Genomic DNA, 15,837 nt, shown 5'->3' on the forward strand with positions numbered 1-15,837 from the left:
TTTCGCAGCTCTGAGGGAAAGTATGTTGTTACTTAAATCACGAAAAAAAATATACAGGGCTATTACAAATGATTGAAGCGATTTCATAAATTCACTGTAGCTCCATTCATTGACATATGGTCACGACACACTACAGATCGTACAAAAACTCATAAAGTTTAGTTCGGCTGAAGCCGCACTTCAGGTTTCTGCCGCCAGAGCGCTCGAGAGCGCAGTGAGACAAAATAGCGACAGGAGCCGAGAAAGCGTATGTCGTGCTTGAAATGCACTCACATCAGTCAGTCGTAACAGTGCAACGACACTTCAGGACGAAGTTCAACAAAGGTCCACCAACTGCTAACGCCATTCGGCGATGGTATGCGCAGTTTAAAGCTTCCGGATGCCTCTGTAGGGGGAAATCAACGGGTCGGCCTGCAGTGAGCGAAGAAACCGTTCAACGTGTGCGGGCAAGTTTCACGCGTAGCCCGCGAAAGTCGACGAATAAAGCAAGCAGGGAGCTAAACGTACCACAGCCGACGGTTTGGAAAATCTTACGGAAAAGGCTAAAGCAGAAGCCTTACCGTTTACAATTGCTACAAGCCCTGACACCCAATGACAAAGTCAAATGCTTTGAATTTTCGTCGCGGTTGCAACAGCTCGTGGAAGAGGATGCGTTCAGTGCGAAACTTGTTTTCAGTGATGAAGCAACATTTTTTCTTAATGGTGAAGTGAACAGACACAATGTGCGAATCTGGGCGGTAGAGAATCCTCACGCATTCGTGCAGCAAATTCGCAATTCACCAAAAGTTAACGTGTTTTGTGCAATCCCGCGGTTTAAAGTTTACGGCTCATTTTTCTTCTGCGAAAAAAACGTTACAGGACACGTGTATCTGGACATGCTGGAAAATTGGCTCATGCCACAACTGGAGACCGTCAGCGCCGACTTCATCTTTCAACAGGATGGTGCTCCACCGCACTTCCATCATGATCTTCGGCATTTCTTAAAGAGGAGATTGGAAAACCGATGGATCGGTCGTGGTGGAGATCATGATCAGCAAATTAATGTGATGGCCTCCACGCTCTCCCAACTTAACCCCAAGCGATTTCTTTCTGTGGGGTTATGTGAAAGATTCAGTGTTTAAACCACCTGTACCAAGAAACGTGCCAGAACTGCGAGCTCGCATCAACGATGCTTTCGAACTCATCGATGGGGACATGCTGCGCCGAGTGTGGGAGGAACTTGATTATCGGCTTGATGTCTGCCGAATCACTAAAGGGGCACATATCGAACATTTGTGAATGCCTAAAAAAACGTTTTGAGTTTTTGTATGTGTGTGCAAAGCATTGTGAAAATATCTCAAATAATAAAGTTATTGTAGAGCTGTGAAATCGCTTCAATCATTTGTAATAACCCTGTACTTTCACTCAGGATAAAGTGGAATTTCACCAGGGAGGAAAAGTGCAGTTTTAACTGGGAATGCTGGGAAAATCCCAAGAAATTTTAGCCTTGTCCGCATGTACACCCTGGTACAGATTTGCAGTCGGTGTGCGTGGCGTAACCGCGAGTGTGTTCCTTCTGTCATATGAAATCACACCCCAGACCGTAACCCCAGGTATAGTCCCAGTGTGTCTTGCACACGGTCCGGTTGGTTGCGAGCCCTCAACTGGCCCCTCCCAAAAACACGACAGTTACTGGCACCGAGGTAGAACCAGCTTTTATCAGGAAACACGACAGGCTTCAGTGAGCTCTCACTTGACACCAGTGAAGTCACAAGTGGTGGTGGTTTGGGGTCACTGGGGTGCATATTATATGGTGTTTGGCTGGGAGTTGTCCTCGAAGTAACAGATTTGTAACAATTTGCTGTCACTGTGGTGCCAACCGCTGCTCAAATTGCCGCTGCAGATGCGTTACAATGTGACGGAGCCACGTGCAGAATGTGACGGTCTTCCCTCTCGCTAGTGCCACGTGGCTGTCTCCTTGCGACAGTAGATTCTCGTAACGACTGCTGCCAGAAGTCACGTACAGTGGCTATACTCCTGCCAAGTGTTTGTTATGTCGCTGAAGGAACACCCACTTTCTCTTAGCTCTACTACACGACCTGATTTAAACTTGGCGCGGTGTCGATAATGACATCTTTGTTGCCTTAAGGGGCTCCGGAAAGGCTCAAAATCATGAAAAGTTCAATTTTTCCTTTTTTGCGTTTTCTGAATCTGCAGACTATTACCTTTTAATAGATATATAATTTATTCAATTCCGAAGACTACAACTATTTTTAAATTTTTTTTGAAATGTGTTCTACATGGGCGTGACCCACTGCGGCGCTGTTAAACTGATGTCAAATAGTGTTATTATTAACGTCCGTGTTCATCAGATACATTTTAGTGATGTGAGATAAAGTATGTGTTGTGGCTAACCTGTGATGGTTCAATATATATATCGCTGGTGTGATTGTCGATTGTTTCATGTTTATTTACTCTGTCGTTATCTCTAAAATATTCGTAATTAATTCTGTTTCTTGAGTCTCTGTTTTGTTGAAGTATAATAATGACTAAAAGTAAAGTTGCTGTTGCGACTTTCAATGATGGCAACACTGTAAGGTGCAAGGTATTTAGAAATGTGGGAATGAAGATAGGTTCTAACATGGTACGAGCGATGCTTGCTTTAGACAAGGAACGCCTTCGGGCTGCAGACAGGGCTGTAAAGAGTCTAGAAATACAAGAAAGAGTAAACAGGAGGAGGAACAAGAGGAAGCTGGAGGAGGAGTTTGCAGAGGATGAAGATAATCCATCCTATGGACCTGGAATGCACTAAAAAGTTAATCCAATCTTTGTCGCTCGATTCCCAAAACTTTTCTCATACTAATTACATGTTTTCTAAGGATCTTCCAAACATATTTGTTTCAAACTTTCAGTAAATGTTACACAGTACCTTCTGCATAATTTAACACAGCATTTTTCCAAAAAACTGTATATTTTTGAATATATAAATAAAAAATTGCAAAAAAATGTTGTGAATTTTCATTACAATTGAAAAAAATCATCTTTAATAACTGAACTAAAATTTTGTAAAATCCCTGTGTTAAGTTGTAGCCCATATTCCAATAAATAATCTGTAAAAAGTTCAACTTCCTACCTCAAATACTTTGTGAGGAAAGAGGTAATTTATAAGCGTTATTTTAACATTGCAAGTATAGGGCATTCCGAAGCCCCTTAAAGGTATTCTTTACTAACATCAACTCTCACCCCTGCCCAATGTTAAAGGTAACTAATGATCACAACGGTTATAGTGGGTATTTAAAGCAAACCTGATTTACGTCCTCAGTAGCACTATTAGTGCCATTTGTATGCAAATGGTGTGAAATTTGAATAGACACAATTTTTCAGACGTAGAAACATGCGTACTGGCTTTGTCACACAGCACACAATCCTCCTTTGTGATGTGATTTTCTGTCTCTTTCTCCCTCTTTTTCTTTCTGTCAGTTTAGAAAGATTTAGTCCAGGGAGTTGCACAATACAAATTGGCGTTTGCTAGCCAATAATGCCATAAGATCATTTCAGTTCATGCGAGAGAAATAAGAAGGTGAATAAAAAGTATTTATTTAAATTGTTAGAGCAAAAGGAACTATTCCACTGTTCTTCATTTTGGGCAGCACACAGCTCACCTCATATTTCATTGCTTCTGGAATGTTGTCATTTTCAGGTGGTTAATAAAAGCTATTAAAGATTTGGAGATGGGAGGTACCTGGAGAAGCTACACAGTACACATGTTTACAGCAAGGCAAATAATTCTGCATGGGAAGATTTTGAACTGACACTCATATAGTAGTCCATTTAAAATGTGACCAGCTTTCGTTGCTGTGTTTCAGTTGCTTAACATGCTAATTGTCAGAGATTTTGAGGTGTGTCACTGTTTTACTAGAGTTCTTCTATTTAAAATATCATCGGGGCTTTGTCATTAAGTGTTGACAAGCAATTTGTGACGTGTTCACCAACGAATAATGTAGTCGAAATGCAACGAAATGCATTTTTATGGTATCAGATCCCTGATAAAACTGATGTGGATTTACTGCCCACAAAATTTATTAAAGACTGGCTAAACGTGGCTACTAGCACCTGCCCTTATGACATACAGCAATTGCAGATTTTTCTATGTGTTGTTTAACTTGTACATAATTAAACTTACAGTTGAAATTTATATGCTTTCATGAAACAGATTAGATTTTAACTTGACTGACTGTCGCAACTTGCTTGAAATCAGTATGTCTAAATAATCCAATTTTTACATTAAAATTGCTAAGAATGTTCCCAGTGTGTGTTTACATTTGGTTTAACATACTTTTTGTTTATAGTACAGTCCTTCCATGAATTTATTGCAGCTGTTTCATAAAAAGTTGGTTACTTGTCCAGAGAGCAAGCAACGTAACAATTGAAACTTCTGCACTTTTGCAACTTAGTGTAAAGATTTCACTTATCTCCAAAGACCAAGGCATCGCCCTGGGTTTTATACCGTACCATTTAGCTACATTACACATTTCAGTCAAGTGTGTGACTTTTATTTTCTTCATGCTGGACAGAAGTTAGTTGTGGCTAAGTGTAGCAAGGTGTCGGTTTGGAGCATCTGCTGAACTAGTCTTGATGTTTGTTCAGGATCATCACCTGTACTACAACAGCACGACGGTGACGGATGCGGCACTGGCGCACAAGCTGTGGATGGAGTTGGCCAACCGTAAGGAAGTGCACGTCAACCCCATGCTGTCGCAGTCGCACCGCCGGGCCAGCGTAAGTACGACGCCGGCTCTCCTCGTACCGGACGTCGACATAATGACGTGAATAGGTGTCGTCGGCTGATTCTGCCAAATACTGTGACTGCTCTTAGGTGGGGATGCATCAGTCGGCAGGCTCTGTTTCTAGAGATTCCCACCGATATGATGTATTATTATTTCAATGCTCTGGCCCTTGGCATAGGGTCATTTGGCTTCTTGCTTCCCAGTACAATGTTGTTAAGTCTGAATTGCAGTGGCTTAATTTTGTACACTCTTCGACATGTTCTTTGCTCCTGATCAATCGTGTCCACTACTCAAGTGGAATATGGTTACTGCTTCTCTTTAAAAGTGGTCCATCAGGCACTACCAACTCGTACATGACGTTTTTGCAACTCTTTCCCTCACAAAAGCATTTTTAGAATGTTTTGAGTATTAAATGTGTTTGTTAATAATGCAGTTTCACTGCGAGGTATGACATCTTAGTTTTTCCAATCAGTCGATTATTGTGTGGTCTTCAGTGCCAGATCATGGAGTTTCCTTTTTTTCCCTTAATTTTTGTGTCCTTTTTACTAGAAAATCATTTTTATTGCCATCCAAGTAACAGTGAGATGGAATCCACTGAAATGCAATTGTCTTTCTTCTGTTGTAGACATTTACTAGGTGTACCAGTATGAAATGTGTGTTAAGATACAAATGTGTCGATAGGGAACATTTGTTGTGAACGAGCCTTAAATTTTTTTTGTTTGGTTGGTATGACATCTGTCAAAGATATTTAGTATACATCAAGTCATCGAACAAACAACATATGTTTTCATCGTGTTAACAATGTCCAATTTTGTACCAGAAAGTGATGATTTGCGGGAAGCATTAATTTTTTGTTTTCATTAGAAGAAGAAGAAGAAGAAGAAAAAAAGTGCTGCAGAGTTGCATCGAATGCTTGTCGAGGCATACGGTGATTGTGCTCCATCAGAAGCAACATGCAAAAGATGGTTTCAACGATTCGGAAATGATTTTGATGTAAGAAATGAAGAACGTGGAAGACCACCATAAAAGGTCGAAGACGCCGAATTGCAAGCAATATTGGATGAAGATGATACTTAGAGGCAGAAGCAAATGACAGCAATGCTAAATGTTACACAACAAACAATTTCTGACTGTTTGAAAGCTATGGGAAAGATTCAAAAGTGTGGAAAATGGGTGTCACATGAATTGAATCAAAGACAGATGGAAAACCGAAAAACCATTTGTCAAATTTTGCTTCAAAAACACGAAAGAAAATCAATTTTGCATCGAATTGTTACTGGTGATGAAAAATGGATTTATTTTAAGAATCCTAAATGGGAAAGATCATGGGTTAATCTGGGACAACCGTCAACACAAACTGCAAAACCAGATCTATTCGGGAAGAAGACAATGCTCTGTGTTCGGTGGGATCAGAAAGGTGTGGGGTATCACGAGCTTCTAAAACCCGGGGAAACTTTGAATACTAATCGCTGCAGACAAGAGATGATCAATTTGAACTATGCATTGATCGAAAAAAGACCAGAATGGTCCAGAAGACATGGCAAAGTAATTTTTTTACACGACAATGCACCTGCACACAAAGCAAAACTGGTTCAGGATACAATCAAAATACTTGGCTGGGAGCTGCTACCACACCCGCCGTATTCACCAGACTTGGTCCCTTCCGACTACCATTTGTTTTCATCAATGGGACACGCATTGGCTGAGGAACACTTAGATTCATACGAAGAAGTCGAAAATTGGGTGTCTGATTGGTTTGCTTCAAAAGACGAACATTTCTATTGGCGTGGTGTCCACAAATTGCCAGAAAGGTGGTCAAAATGTATACAAAGCAATGGTCAGTACTTTGAATAAAATGTTTTTACTTTTCATTTTCACAAAAAAACTCATTTCATACTGGTACACCTGGTAGTTAAGACTTGCACTTCTTTAACTTAGATGATTTTTGGATCTTGGGTGTTGATAACAGCAAAAATTACTGCTCTTTCTTTCTTTCTTTCTTTCTTACTTACTTGCTTACTCCTTGGCACTACAGCCCTTGTAGTGCCTTAGCCTTCCAGACAACCACTGCCCACTCTTCTCTGCTGTCTGCCTTGGCCCTGCATCTTCTAACTCCCATCCTTCTCAAGTCGTCATTCACATTGTCTAGCCATCTGGTCCTCGGCCTGCCCCTTATGCAACGTCCACCTGGTTTTCCTTCAAATACTTCCTTTACTGTGTTGTTCTCCACTATTCTTTCTACATGTCCCAACAAACGTAGTCTATTACTCTTTCCCTGTCGTGATATCTGGTTTGTTGTACAACTCTCTGATCTCCGTACTGCTTCTCCAAAAAACCCCATCATCCACTGCCCCATACATTTTCCTAAGTATCTTCCTTTCCCATCTTAGCAACAACTCATCATAATTTCGTGTCATAGTCCAGGTCTCTTTGAACCACAGGTCTAACTACTGTACGATACAGTGTCAGCTTCAGATTCCTACTAAGGCTCCTTGCTGTAAACACTTCAACCAGTGCAGAGTAGCTCCTGTTACCAGCTGCAATCCTTGCATGTATTTCGTCTCTCTTATCATTATTCTCAGTTACCAGTGACCCAAGTTATTTAAAGCTCTGACAGTGTTCATATTTGTCTCCATTCAAAGTCGTGCTACTTTCTCCTTCACTATATCTCTTCCTAGATATTAACATATACTTGGTCTTTGACTGATTAATGGTGCCCCATCTCTGCACCATATCTTTCTACTTTTTAAAACTTATTCCAGGTCCTGTTTCCTCCTGGATAACAAAACAATATCACCCGCATATGCAAGCTCCCGAGTCACTCTATTAAACAGTGTTCCCCCAGGGTTGTTGCTTTGTGTCTTTTGCATTGCTCTCTCCATGGCGACATTAAACAGAATAGGGGAGAACACATCACCCTACCTCAGTCCTCGGTTTACTTCAGATGCCTTTGATAAAGTGCCCTCGATGTTTGCTTCCCATATTGTTCTTCTCAAGGTCCTTTGAAAGAATCTTATCAATTTGTTAGGGACTCCTTTCTCTTACATTGCCTTCCAAAGTTGATCCCTTTTGATACTATTATAAGCGTGTTTAAAATCAATGAACAGCTGGTGGACATCTATGTTATACTCGTAGCATTTTTTTCAAGGATCTGTCCGATAGTGAAAATATGATTTCTAGTGGATCTATTAGTTCTGAAACGACACTGGTAGTCTCCTAGATAATCTTCTACGTATGTTCTGAACCGCCAAGCCGTGATTTTTTGTAATACTTTGTATACTATACATAGCAGTGCAATTCCTCTATAATTCCCACAGTCAGCTTTGTCGTGTTTCTTATGTACAGGGCAGAGCAGAGCATTGCTGCACTTCACTGTTTCAGCATACTTTCTTTCCACAATGTTGTTGTTGTTGTTGTTGTTGTTGTTGTTGTGGTCTTCAGTCCTGAGACTGGTTTGATGCAGCTCTCCATGCTACTATATCCTGTGCAAGCCTCTTCATCTCCCAGTACCTACTACAACCTACATCCTTCTGAATCTGCTTAGTGTGTTCATCTCTTGGTCTCCCTCTACAATTTTTACCCTCCACACTGCACTCCAATACTAAATCGGTAATCCCTTGATATCTCAGAATATGCCCTACCAACCGATCCCTTCTTCTTGTCAAGTTGTGCCACAAACTCCTCTTCTCCCCAATTCTATTCAATACCTCCTCATTAGTTATGTGATCCACCCATCTAATCTTCAGCATTCTTCTGTAGCACCACATTTCAAAAGCTTCTATTCTCTTCTTGTCTAAACTATTTATCGTCCATGTTTCACTTCCATACATGGCTACACTCCATACAAATACTTTCAGGAATGACTTCCTGACACTTAAATCTATACTCGATGTTAACAAATTTCTCTTCTTCAGAAACTCTCTTTTATATTGCCAGTTTACGTTCTATCTCTTATCTACTTCGACCATCATCAGTTATTTTGCTCCCCAAATAGCAAAACTCCTTTACTACTTTAAGTGCCTCATTCCCTAATCGAACTCCCTCAGCATCACCCGACTTAATTCGACTACATTCCATTATCCTCATTTTGCTTTTGTTGATGTTCATCTTATATCCTCCTTTCAAGACACGGTCCATTCCGTTCAACTGCTCTTCCAAGTTCTATGCTGTGTCTCACAGAATTACAATGTCATCGGTGAACCTCAAAGTTTGTATTTCGTCTCCATGGATATTAAATCCTACTCCGAATTTTTCTTTTGTTTCCTTTACTGCTTGCTCAATATACAGATTGAATAACATCGGGGAGAGGCTGCCACCCTGTCTTACTCCCTTCCCAACCACAGCTTCCCTTTCATGTCCCTCGACTCTTATAACTGCCATCTCGTTTCTGTACAAATTGTAAATAGCCTTTTGCTCCCTGTGTTTTAACCCTGCCTCCTTCAGAATTTGAAAGAGAGTATTCCAGTCAACACTATCAAAAGCTTTCTCTAAGTCTACAAATGCTAGAAATGTAGGTGTGCCTTTCCTTAATCTATTTTCTAACACAAGTCGTAGGGTCAGTATTGCCTCATGTGCTCCAACATTTCTACGGAATCCAAACTGATCTTCCCCGAGGTCGGCTTCTACTAGTTTTTCCATTCGTCTGTAAAGAATTCGCGTTAGTATTTTGCAGCCGTGACTTATTAAACTGATAGTTCGGTAATTTTCACATCTGTCAACACCTGCTTTTTTGGGATTAGAATTATTATAATCTTCTTGAAGTCTGAGGGTATTTCGCCTGTCTTGTACCTTTTGCTCACCAGATGGTAGAGTTTTGTCAGGACTGGCTCTCCCAAGGCTATCAGTAGTTCTAATGGAATGTTGCTTACTCCCGGGGCCTTATTTTGACTTAGGTCTTTCAGTGCTCTGTCAAATTCTGCACTCAGTACCATATCTCCCATTTCATCATCATCTACGTCCTCTTCCGTTTCCATAATATTGTCCTAAAGTACATCACCCTTGTATAGACCCTCTATTTACTCCTTCCACCTTTCTGCTTTTCCTTGTTTGCTTGGAAATGGTTTTCCATCTGAGTTCTTGGTATCTGTACAGGTGGTTCTCTTTTCTCCAAAGGTCTCCTTAATTTTCCTGTAAGCAGCATCTATCTTACACCTAGTGATGTCTGCTTCTACATCCTTATATATGTCCTCTAGCCCTCCCTGCTTAGCCATTTTGCCTTTCCTGTCAGTCTCATTTTTGAGGTGTTTGTATTCCTTTTCACCAGCTTCATTTTTATTGCATTGCTATTAGGATAATGATGATTAAAAACAGGGATACCACAGACAACAGGCTTAATAAGCAGAAAAGGTAAAGATAAAAATTAACGCAAAGCATTTCCTTTTGTTTGTTTTATTTCCCCTTGGCTTATCAAAATGTAGACAGTCAATAAGTGGCATCAGTTTAGAATAGGTACAGTGTTAACTTTCAGGCCTGTACTTTGGCAGTATAGCAGTTTGTAATTTTGTCAGAATATTTCTCAGCAACCCTCTTGAGAAAAACAAAAATGAGTGTTCTCATATACGTGGGTAAATATGGTGTTGAAATTATTATAAAAAATTAGCACTGACTTTATAAGATCAGTTTGATTGCAGATTGTAAAGGTTCTGTTCCCGAGCTACTGTATGTGACGGTCTGTGGTCGCCTTCCAGACGGTGCAGCTGTCCTTTGACTTTCCGTTCTACGGGCACCCGGTGCGCAACGTGACTGTGGCGACGGGTGGGTTCGTCTACATGGGCGACTTCATCCACTCCTGGCTGGCTGCGACGCAGTACGTCGCTCCACTCATGGCCAACTTTGACACCAGCATCTCCGACCACTCTTTCGTGAAGTACTTGGATAACGGTGGGTGCAGATATTTTAATGTGGTCGTATATTGTCGTTACTGCACAGATGTGTGAGCGGAGCAGAAAATTGAGCGACTGACAAATCGTGCAGTGAGTGGCGTTAGGTTTTATTTGTGTGGTTATTGTTATCATAAAACATTTCTTTGTTGCATTAGTTATGGTTTTAACAATTTTTTGTTTTAACCAAGTGTTAAAAATAGTGACTTGTGCACCAAAAAGTTGTTTTTGACAAACATTAGACGACTAACCCATAAAATGTGATTTACTAACATGTTTTTTTATGCATCTGTTAAGTAGATGCTGGGAGTGAAAGATTATTTGTAACTTCTAGAGAAACCATGAAGTTGAAGAAAATGAAAGGGAGCCAGTAGTTAAAAAGGATGACAGGGCTGTAGGCTAGCCCCAGTTTTAATTAGTCTTTGCATTGAGCAAGCTGTGAAGGAAACCGAGGAGAAATTTAGAAAGGGGATGAAAGTTTGTGGAGCAGACAGGAAAATCTTATCTGTGGATGACACTGCAGTTCTGTCAGCAACGGTGAAGGACTTGAAAGAGCAGTTGAGAGGAATGGGTAATGTATTGAAAAGTTGTGATAAGATGAACGTCATCAAAAGTAAACACGAGTAATATAATGTAACCGAATTAAATCGGGCATTGCTGAGGAATTAGATTAAGAGATAAAATGCTAAAAGTGTAAGACGAGTTTATCTACTTGGTCAGCGGAGTAACTGGGAAGACATATAATGCAGATTGGCAATAGTGAGAAAAACATTTCTGAAAAAGAGGAATTTGGTAGTTCCTAATATCAACTTGGACGTTGGAATTTTTTTTCTGAAGGTATTAGTCTTTAGTGTAGTGTTTTACAGAAGTGAAACGTTGACAATAAGCAGTTTCAGACAAAAGTGACAAGAAGCTTCTTAAAGTTTGTGCTGAGCAAGAATGCTGAAGATTATATGGGTAGATAGAAGAACTAAAGAGCTTGTACTGAATCAAATCGGGGGAAATTGTAGTTTGACACATCCTAAGAGAACGAATAAGATAAGACGCTCTCTGAGGAATCATCAGTTTTGAAGTAGATATGGCAGTCAAAGCCTTCAATTTGGCCACAGAGATGTTTCATTTTGATTTTGGCAAAATTATGATATTTTGTTACGTTTGGCTGCTCTGATTGCCAAGTGGCCCCTTATCCCAGGCATCCAAACATATTATAAAAATGTGTTTGTGTTTGTTTTCCACATCTCCTCTTAAACCATTGTATCGATTTCCACCAAACTTTGTACACACATCACGTACTGTGAGGCAACAATCGCTGTGGGAGTAAGAACCACCTCACAATCGTAGACATTGTGTCATAATGAAATTCACGAAAAACTGCCACATCGTGCATGATATTTAAATTCATTACTTCTTTCCTGCTAACACTACTCGGAGCACATTTTGTAGGCAGTATCTGCATATGCTGTTGAATAAACTATAAAATTACATCATTCTGTGGCACACGCATCAGGAGATACGGCATCATAAACATCGAGATGCACGGAAAAACACTGCATCATATATGAAGTTTTAATACACTTATTCTTTACTACTAAGACACTCCTACAGTCAAGTCAACCTAAGGAACTCCCTGGCATGGGGGAGCTCTTTTGACACCTTTCCACTACCAGGTGTAAATGACTAGGTGAAGACGATAGCAGTCTATAAAACTGTGTGCCATAGAGATGTTTATAAAGTTATCTTTTAGAGAAGTGAGCAGTTGCGGCCAGCATACAGGAGCTGCCTGGGATCATGTTTCTTAATGTGGGTACTGTACTTATACATTTGTACATCACACATATTTCTTTGTACAACTGTTTCACAATTTCATAGGTGATTTCATAAATGCTTGGAAATTAAATTTTTTCGTTATTTTACCACACGAGTTACACTGTTCATTTTTTGTTTTCATTTTTAATAGAAAATACACAAAATGAGTAGCCGGGCGGCGCCAGGTTTGTCAGCTAGTTGTATAGTAAATTGATTTATGTATATTTGGCTCCTTGCATCTCGGGTGCTGCCTGCACAAATTCCTTCAAACCAGAATATGTACATTAAATAAGACGGTTAATTCTGCCGCACCCTGTACACCTATCTGCAGGTAGAGGTTTAATTTAAAAGTAAAGAACAAAGGAAAATGTAATGGCTGTGTGTTGTATGAAGTTGGAGCTCGAGGTAACTGTGTGTGTGCGTCTGCAGGCACGGCGTTCACGGTTCAGTGGGAGAACGTGCACCTCCAGGACCGTGCCGAGGTGGGCGGCTTCTCCTTCCAGCTCACACTGCACCGCTCGGGTGACATTGTCTTCGTCTACCGCGACGTGCCGCTGCCCGTCGAGGAGATAGCGGACTACCACCACCCGGTGAAGGTCGGCATCTCGGACGCCTACATCATCGACCGCAATGTCTTCTGTGAGTATTCTACTCAGCACACGTGCTTTATGTGCAGAATTGCTATAAAAGCAAATTTGAAGGTGATACAGCAAATTTTGCGGCCAAAACAAATAACCTGTAGTGTCCTTCAGAAAGTGTGCCTGTTCGGATACATCATTAAAGCTTCCCATGGAAGCACTATAACAAATCATCATCATCATCATTTAAGACTGATTATGCCTTTCAGCGATCAGTCTGGAGCATAGCCCCCCTTATACAGTTCCTCCATGATCCCCTATTCAGTGCTAACATCTCTTCTGATGTTAAACCTATTACTTCAAAATCATTCTTAACCGAATCCAGGTACCTTCTCCTTGGTCTGCCCCGACTCCTCCTACCCTCTACTGCTGAATCCATGAGTCTCTTGGGTAACCTTGCTTCTCCCATGCGTGTAACATGACCCCACCATCTAAGCCTGTTCGCCCTGACTGCTACATCTATAGAGTTCATTCCCAGTTTTTCTTTGATTTCCTCATTGTGCACACCTTCCTGCCATTGTTCCCATCTACTAGTACCTGCAATCATCCTAGCTACTTTCATATCCGTAACCTCAACCTTGTTGATAAGGTAACCTGAATCCACCCAGCTTTCGCTCCCATACAACAAACTTGGTCGAAAGATTGAACGGTGCACAGATAACTTAGTCTCGGTACTGACTTCCTTCTTGCAGAAGAGAGTAGATCGTAGCTGAGCGCTCACTGCATTAGCTTTGCTACACCTCGCTTCCAGTTCTTTCACTATGTTGCCATCCTGTGAGAATATGCATCCTAAGTACTTGAAACTGTCCACCTGTTCTAACTTTGTTCCTCCTATTTGGCACTCAATCCGTTTATATTTCTTTCCCACTGACATCACTTTCGTTTTGGAGATGCTAATCTTCATACCATAGTCCTCACATTTCTGATCTAGCTCTGAAATATTACTTTGCAAACTTTCAATCGAATGTGCCATCACAACTAAGTCATCCGCATATGCGAGACTGCTTATTTTGTGTTCACATATCTTAATCTCACCCAGCCAGTCTATTGTTTTCAACATATGATCCATAAATAATATGAACAACAGTGGAGACAGGTTGCAGCCTTGTCTTACCCCTGAAACTGTTCTGAACCATGAACTCAATTTACCGTCAACTCTAACTGCTGCCTGACTATCCATGTAAAGACCTTTAATTTCTTGCAAAAGTTTGCCTCCTATTCCATAATCTTGTAGAACAGACAATAACTTCCTCCTAGGAACCCGGTCGTACACCTTTTCTAGATCTATAAAGCATAGATACAATTCCCTGTTCCACTCATAACACTTCTCCATTATTAACAAATATGTTAGAAAACTTTACACGTGTAATCAGAAAAGGCTGTGCATAGAACTAAAATTCCCTCTCTCCAGAGTGTGGTGTTCTTCTTGCTCAGTTACTGTTTGAGCTAGGAACATGGGGTACAAAGTTTCTGGTTTAGCCCAGACTAGCAGTCATTTGTATAGCCATTTGAACACCTGCCTTTTGTAGCTATTTTACAGTATATTAAATAAGGTCTGAATGATGAACCGGAGCTGACACTCGGGCAAACTGTGCAGATTGATTAATTCCTTGTGCAAAAGGTTTGAGTTAGGCTGAAATTAATGCTCAACTAATGGCACCATTTCTATGTGATCTTTCGGACCTTACATGCAAAAGCAGTCACCCTTAAATAACTTTGGCGTGGACTGAGGGTTCAAATCTGTTCCACTGGTGTATCAGACTGGCGTAATATAAGTTTCAACCATTTGAAAAAGTGTTGCTTCATTTGGGTTTTACGTTCTTTTTCTGGGGTGTTTAATGAAACGTGCTGCTTCTATGGTACAAACTTCTATGAATTGTTTCAAACTTTCAACAATTTTTTTAGGGCACAAAAAGCTGAGGTCATTAGCAGCAATGTCAGAACCTTACAACACTAACAAGTGAAATAAGTTAAAAGCAAATACACGTTGTGCCGAATTGACGGAAAGATATAGAGCTAAAAACGAGGACTTCCCCTTGCAGAAAGATCCACAAAATATGCCGCAGACACAGCAGTGGTTCAGAACGAAAGATTAAAGGTCTTTGCCGTATTGCTACAATGGATTAAAAATAAAGCACAGTAAACAACTTGCGCGTTGACCACTAAAAGAGCTGATAACTCAGACGGCAAACATATATTGGAATGGCGATGGCAAAAATCAGTGGCCAATACACAAGCTAGTGTGATCTTGTGATGAGAGGGCCGACAGGAGGTTGCAAAGCTGTTGGGAGAGGTTTAATTCCCCGGAGCTTGTTCCCATGAAGAGAAGACCAGTGGTGATGCCAAAGTGACGCCACCTGCCGACAGATGACAACACGGAGATCAGCTGAAGGAATGGAAGAGATAACAGGCCGAGGTAGGAAGACTCCAGTATCGGCAGCTGTGTCAGCGGCGTCATTTCCCATCAGACAAACATGACAGTGAACCCACACGAACATCACAGTGCCTCCTTCAACAGTGAGCGAGTGGAAGCTTCCCTGGATCCGTTGCAGCAAGCGATGGACTGTGTACAGCACACAGAGGCTCTAAAGGGCACTGAGGGATTCTGAGCGTATGACACAGTTAAAAAGCCTGTGTCGTCAGATGTACTGCGTGAAGGGCGAAAAGCTCTGCAGTAAATCTTCAGTAGCGTTCTGGAAGCTGATACCGAAAGTGGTTGGTACCAATGTCGCAGCACACCCAACACCA

At 41.0% G+C, this 15,837-nt stretch overlaps 1 protein-coding gene across 1 annotated transcript in view; it reads left to right on the forward strand.

The window, feature by feature from the left end:
* Nucleotides 1-15,837, forward strand: part of LOC126108551 (plexin domain-containing protein 1) — a 460,969-nt gene that overhangs the window by 401,636 nt on the left and 43,496 nt on the right. The window contains exons 4-6 of the mRNA XM_049913837.1: nt 4,627-4,758; nt 10,454-10,646; nt 12,881-13,090. Of these exons, the coding sequence (XP_049769794.1) occupies nt 4,627-4,758; nt 10,454-10,646; nt 12,881-13,090 (535 nt within the window). The remainder of the gene's footprint in view (nt 1-4,626; nt 4,759-10,453; nt 10,647-12,880; nt 13,091-15,837) is intronic.

The sequence above is a fragment of the Schistocerca cancellata genome, chromosome 11 (genome assembly GCF_023864275.1).
Source record: "Schistocerca cancellata isolate TAMUIC-IGC-003103 chromosome 11, iqSchCanc2.1, whole genome shotgun sequence".
Classification (NCBI taxonomy): Eukaryota; Metazoa; Arthropoda; class Insecta; order Orthoptera; family Acrididae; genus Schistocerca; species Schistocerca cancellata.